A 6708-nucleotide genomic window follows, 5' to 3' on the forward strand; every position below is an offset into this window, starting at 1 on the left:
CTGCAAATTTTACCAAATTTTACTGCTATTCTGATCGGTGGCTGGTGCCGTGACCAGGATGTAGTTAATAAAAAAACGCTTTAAAAACACCAGCACCGGCTTATTCAGTTGTAAAGCTTCAAACATCTTTATCGTACACATTCTCCGTCTCTCTACCTCTCACACACACACACAAACATACCCACATACGTTCAAAATCATACGAAAGTGTTCTATTTCATGACCAGGTGGTGTCGTTTCGCTCATTGAGTGGCGAATAGAACAATACTCCGTGAAATAGAACAATCGTTCTATAATTTATAATTTATAATTATATAATTTATAATTTATATCAGGGCAAATTTCAAAGTGTCACATTGATTTTTAACACAACAATTTGGCAGGCCGTGTTTATAATCGCTCAGATTTTTTTTTGTTTTTTTTTTAATTATTTCTTGCTTTCTTTCCTTTATTTCTGTTCGAGAAACATCGCACTAACAGCTTCCAGCGGAAAGTAAGCAACTTTAAAACAAATCCGCTTACTTGGACAGGCAAGCCCCAGCACAAGGCGAGCTTCGCCTTGCCATTTAATTAAGCCGCTTTGGTGCCCAGACGTGCCCAGACCGGTGTGAATCTTCCTTCGATGGTTTACAGCAGTCGGAAGTGATTTTCATTAAACAAGAAAAAAAACATCTAAGCGTCATCGTGTGTTTGCGTGTGCGTTACCAGGGTTTTACAGGCAACGAAGCAACTGCTCAACAGACGCACCCAGAGACATATGGGCTTACAAGGGCGCGCACACACACACACACACACACAGTGAACGGCGCAGGACATTCCACCACTACCACTGGGGAAGGACAACGGGCGATCCTTTTTCCCATTTCCGTGCGTGCTGGGACGTGCTGGGACAGCAAAACACAAAGATACACCTGGGCCCGCATTTCACCCCAGATGGTTTGCTCAGAAGAAGGAGAAAAAAACACACACACGACGATCCTTTTCTTCGTCGTTTTCGTTCGCTGCATGTGCCATTGAGTGTCCTGAGCCAGGATTCTTACGTTTCGACGCCTTAAAATGCATTTTAAAGAACGGAAAAACAAAGAATTCGTTCGAGCTCGAACGCATACTTACCGGAGGCGCTACCGATGGAACCGCACAGCACGATGACGGCGAACAGGACGGTGCCGCTCGTGGTGCCCATTATCCTTCGCGAAGAGCTCCCCATCGCGGACGGGGGTTCTGTGAGTACCACTGCCTTCCTGTTTCTTGTTGCCCGTCCCGTAGTTTGTGCCGCTTTTCTTTTCTCGCCTACCGCCGAAACGCGAAAGCCCGAACGGTTGACACGTGGAGCTCGGTCGCAGGGTTCGTCGCCGCAGCAAAGCGACACTGTCCAACACTGTGCTTTCCACGGGGTCGCAACGGGCACAGGAGGGAGGGTATGGGATCTAGATTAGGGCGCTTTTCCCTCTCTCCCTCGGCACACTCGCGACACAGAGAGAGAGGAGTTGACCGCTGGGATTGGGAATGGGAACGGCCTGCTCTAATTGTGGCCGCCCTTTGCGCAAGTCACAAACACGGACGCGCGCACACCCCCACGGAGAGTCCTTTTTCCACCAAAAGCGGGGGATGGGGTGGGCTCCCTCGCACTCCCTCGAATGCTGCTGGTCGGGCTGGCGCACACTTTTTCTCTATCGCTCTCTCTCTCTCTCTCTCACACACACACACGAAAATGAAAACCCCGTCGTTTCAGCAACGACGCCCACCGAGCGGTTTAATCCTGCGATCGTTTCTGCGTCGGTTAAACATTGCGCCGCGCTCGCCCAAACACACGCGCACTGCGCTGGGCCAGATTAAACCCTCCCTCGCCACAACACACACACACACACTAGCAGGCTAACGTGCACACTTGCGCACGTGCCCATACGCTCACAGGAGACACACGAGAAGTATGGAAATCAATCACTTTTTTTTCTAAAAAACTAATTTGCTTTTACAATATTGTGTATGTTTGTTTTGTATCTCAATTGATTTGCTTTATTTCCTGTTTTGATTTGCAAAAAAATAAAAGAATGAAGTAAAAACACAAATGCAATTAAATTGTGAAACAAACATAAAAATATTTCTCTGCGTTTCGTTGCAGCCGATCATTTTGATGTAAGTAAGTGTGTAATTGCCTCGCCCGTTTCTCTGGCAACGCTTCGAAACAATCGTGCTTATGCTGCAACGGTTAGTGTCAGCGCCACCTGGCGGTGAAGGCGAACGCGCACCACATCCTTCCAACCGGATGGTGACTGTATTGAAGGAGTGTGCGTGTGTCTGTGTTTTTTTACTTCTTCTTCATGTTTTTCTATGACCATCACACACACACACAAACACACCCATTCGCACGAATACAAACACAGCCAGCAATAGCTTTCACATTCTTTATTTTAATTACATTAAGCGAGCCCACAACCGCACACGTTAAAAGTGTGATGTAAAGGCAAAAATTTGAGTAAGAGAAGAGAAAGTGCAAAAGGAAACAAAAAAATAGAAGAATTTTCATTAAAAAAATAACAAAAAAATGCATCTCTCTCTCTCTCTCTCTCTCTCTCTCTCTCTCTCTCTCTCTCTCTCTCTCTCTCTCTCTCTCTCTCTCTCTCTCTCTCTCTCTCTCTCTCTCTCTCTTTCTCTCTCTCTCTCTCTCTCTCTCTTTTGTTTGAATTAAAAAAAACAATAAACTTCACATTTTTCGTACACGATCACGGGTCTCGCGCAAGGATATTACGCACACAGGCAAAACACACCGAAGACAAATGCTTTAATGGAGCGGGGAGGGTGGGGGTATGCTTGGAAACTTTTCCGTTTGAGGTATTATTAGGGATTTTGCCGAAGGGCCCGATTCACTCCACGCGCACTCAATTCCATTACTCGCACGGATGTTTTTGGTTGACTGTCGATTTTCAAGAGGCCGATATGCTCGTGTATGTTCGGGTTGATTGAGGGAATGTGGAGCGCGCTGGAGCCTGCTGCCGCCGCCACTGCTTTCAAATGTGTGTTTGTGGTAAAATCTCCTTCCTTTTTTCACCCTACTCTTCTCCTTGCTTAAGCTCTTTTATGACACCGTTTTCTTCTCCGATGCGGGTTTCCTTTCCCAGCAATGGAATTATTTTATTAACAATCACTAACGTACACACACACACACACACACACACACACACACAACAGCACGGCACAAAACACTGCGAAAGCCCAGGATTTGGTGATTTGATCGAAGATGCGAGTTTTTCTTTCTATCGCGGCATGCCGCCACCACCGGACGTTATTTTTCTTCTGCCGACAGTGGCTGCCGAACGGATCCTACGAAGTGGGCCGGTGTCTGCGTCAAGTTTTGTTTCCAATTTTCACACACACGCATTCGCGAGACAATTTTTCGCTGGTATATCCTTGCCGACACATCCTTGACGGATGTTTCATAGTACGATCACATGAAAAAAGCACATACAACACACACAAGGCAAAGTCCCATTCGCTGCTCGGCTTTCTGCTTGCAGCGGAGAAGGGCACGGGAAGGGCAGGTATTGATATTGTAAATAATATATTACACGCAATTGATGTACAACGTTCCACCGCTCCCGGACAGCACCGCTTCGCTTTCAGTCCTTGGTGCTGGTGCAAATTCTGCTACTGCTGCTAGGTATGCTCGCTCACTCGACACGGACGACGTACACGCACGTCCGCACGCCTCAACTGTACAAATCAAACTACTCGAACCGTGCTCGAATTTTGCTCGAGTGTTGGTATTGCCCTATGGCCAGCGTACCGTACGCGGTGATCCCACTGTTCCCGATAAACACACCAGACGCACACACATTCGCGCACACTTGAGCGAACGCGTCGCTACAGCGGACGCGCTTGTATGCGAAGCGAAAGAGCGCGAGCATGCGAAAGAGAGCGCACGTTCGCGAGCAGGCTGCTTACGCACGGCGTGTGACGTGTGCGCACGATTCTGTTGCTAGATGTGTGCGTGTTTAAACTGCGCGCAGGTTCAAGATGGCTACGACCACCGAATTGCCCTGCAGCAGCCGCATAGCGAGTGCGCGAAAGAGAGACAGTGAGAGAGAAAGGGTGAAAGAGAGAGCGATCGATGGAAAGAGAGTGAGAACGCGGCAGGATCCGTTGGAACCGAATCCGGAATTTCACAAGCCGTGGAGGCTTTTTCGAGCAGTGGATAAAATCTGCTCGAAACTAGGAATTAGAAAAAAAGAAAAAAAAAACATCGTTCCATTATTTCTCAAGCATCAACACGCTCACTGGTTAATAATGAATGAGGTATGTTTATTTTATTTGATTTTTTTTTAGCACCGCACCATGGTTTATTTTAAGCTTTATTTAAATGTTCGCTTGTGAAGGATCAAACGGTGCATAAACCTGAGCTGGCGTACCAACAAGAGTGACTGAGAACGATTGCAGTGCGAGCGAAAAAGTGCTCGATAAATCGTCATTACATGCACACACATACACACACCCGTGCACACAGCAACCTCACAAGCCAGAGCAAAACGGCTAATCAGAATGATGGCGTAGAGTGCGCTATACCGCAGGGTTTCACAATTTTCTGAAAACCCGTAACCGAAATCGAGCAGTGAGACACAACCACCACTACCACCATCAACACCACCTTGCAAACAATCTCTCCGGCTGCTTGTCTCGTTCGTTCTTTCGACCGTGCCCGCTTAAATGCCGCTTCCTTTCAGCGCGCGCACTCGACGGCAGCCCCTTTCGTCGTTCGCCTTTAGGGGTCGATGGCAGTAACTGCGGTGGTTTAGTTTTTTTTTTCTTCTTCTTCTTCTCCTCGTTTGCTGGCCGTCCTGAGCCTGCTACCCACCAAGCGAAATTCTACGGGAAATCATTCCATCTCGCTCGCTCCCATTACGGAACGGCGCGCGTTCGCGCACTGTCTCGCCATGGTACCGCGTGCACCTCAACAGAACCAAAGCAAAAAAAAAGGCTCTTTTTTCCTTTTTCCAGTGCGTGTTTTGTGTGTGCGAGTCTCGAATATATTGGAGCATGAACATTTTGGCTTTGCTCTCATCGCAGGCTCGATCGTTGTGCTCTGCGTCCCCGCTCCCTCGCGCTCCGGATGCTGATGGATAAGTCTATCTCATTCCGCCCTGCGCTGCATGCTGAAATAGTGTGCGGACGGTGGTGGTAGCACACAGCACGACAGCAAAAGCTTGTGTTGTTTTCTTGTTTGATATTCCATTCTTTTTGGTCTATACATTTTTTACATTTCTAGGTTATGTCCGTCCGTTCGTCCGTTTTGGGCAGCTTAGGTGGTGCGTTTGATATAGGGGTAGATATATGCCTGCAGTTTTTCAATTGTTGCAATGGGATGGATTTACTGGCTAACTCTCCCTTGCAAGCTTTGCACTCTTCGGGGATCTTGAAATGCCGAATCCTGTCGGAAGACCCCTTTCGATTTTCGGAAAAAATGACCGATAAAGGAGAATCAAAATGGTCCAGAGTTTAATTGCAGCAAATTGACAAGACACCTTGAGACCAGCACCAGCCATCTTTTCGAGTTCGCAAACTCCTGCATTAACGATTGAGTTTGTTGTCGACCATCAACAACTTCTGATGGTCCACCGTCGAAATCGTCCAGCATCCTGGGTTGGCATCTTTAGAATGTTCGTTCCAGTACAACAATGTGGAAATGTTTACTGCAGCGCCTGGAGGGAGTCAGTACTGGACCCATTGGCAGAACTCATTCGGTCAGCACAAATGTGCACGGATGTTTGCTTCATGTTTACAATTTACGTGCGGAACAAAATTCCTCCCGTCCCCTGTGCTCTGTACCGAATCCGGCCACTTGTAATTAAAACCACATGGTCGAAATCCAAATAGACCTGGACCACCGCCAGCGTTTGAGATTGTTTCCAAACTCAGTGTCAGAATAAGTCAACAATCTCGAAGAAGCTGCTGACGAGAGGATCTTAGCAAGGCGACAAAGAGATTGTGTTATTCTCGTCGTCTCAGCAATTTCAAACGAATGTTGTTCCTTCTTGGAGAGAATTTGTACAGGGCTCGAGGACTGCTTGTGCAGTAGTTTTAGAATCTAGAAGAACAGAACATTGCAATCCCTTGAAGGCCCTTTTTCCAGCTCAAGATCGGCAATCATCCGTTCTTGGAATGGGATCGACCGATGTAGGACATAATAAACCCAACCCGGGACATGAACGCGTGCCCAGACGCACCAAGAGCCAGCTTCGCGGCACGCCAAGACAGGCGGTAATCGAGTTGCTCTACTAGCCTAGGCTATGTGCCTCGGAGACGAAATCCATTTTTGTAGTGGCGGATAACAGGTTTTCCAAGCGGGTCATACTATCGGCAGCACCTTATTTTTGGAAGAGGGTAAGGGGCTAACCCTAAGCCCTCCGATCGGCCGGCGCAGTTAAATGTCCAGACGGATGTCGTAAAATGAATTGAGTAAACTGGAGAGAACGAGAGAGAGTCGAAAACTCTGTATGCTACGGAATGAACTCTCATCCGTTGAGCCGTTAAAAACGGGAGAATGAACCATTGCTGCTTAATCGAGCAGAAATCGAGCAGTTTGAAAAGACTGATGAGTTGTAAGTTGCGATGAAGTTTGGTGTTGGAATGCTAGCGGCACGTTGCAAAATACGTTGATCAGAAAGGATTTGAAGTTTGGTTGTTATTTCCATTCCGTTTTCAACGCGCCCAACA

The 6708-nt window shown here is 47.4% G+C and overlaps 1 protein-coding gene across 2 annotated transcripts in view; it reads right to left on the reverse strand.

Annotated features, from left to right (window-relative positions):
- Positions 1–3746, reverse strand: part of LOC120961045 (neurogenic locus Notch protein) — a 76223-nt gene extending 72477 nt beyond the window's left edge. For both annotated transcript variants that reach the window (XM_040384630.2, XM_040384622.2), the window contains exons 1-2: positions 3567–3746; positions 1114–2023 (exon numbers count right to left, since the gene is read on the reverse strand). In XM_040384630.2, the coding sequence (XP_040240564.2) occupies positions 1114–1207 (94 nt within the window). In that variant the 5' untranslated portion in view covers positions 1208–2023; positions 3567–3746. The remainder of the gene's footprint in view (positions 1–1113; positions 2024–3566) is intronic.
- Between the last annotated feature and the right edge of the window lie 2962 nt (positions 3747–6708).

Source organism: Anopheles coluzzii, chromosome X (assembly GCF_943734685.1).
Source record: "Anopheles coluzzii chromosome X, AcolN3, whole genome shotgun sequence".
Taxonomy (NCBI): Eukaryota; Metazoa; Arthropoda; class Insecta; order Diptera; family Culicidae; genus Anopheles; species Anopheles coluzzii.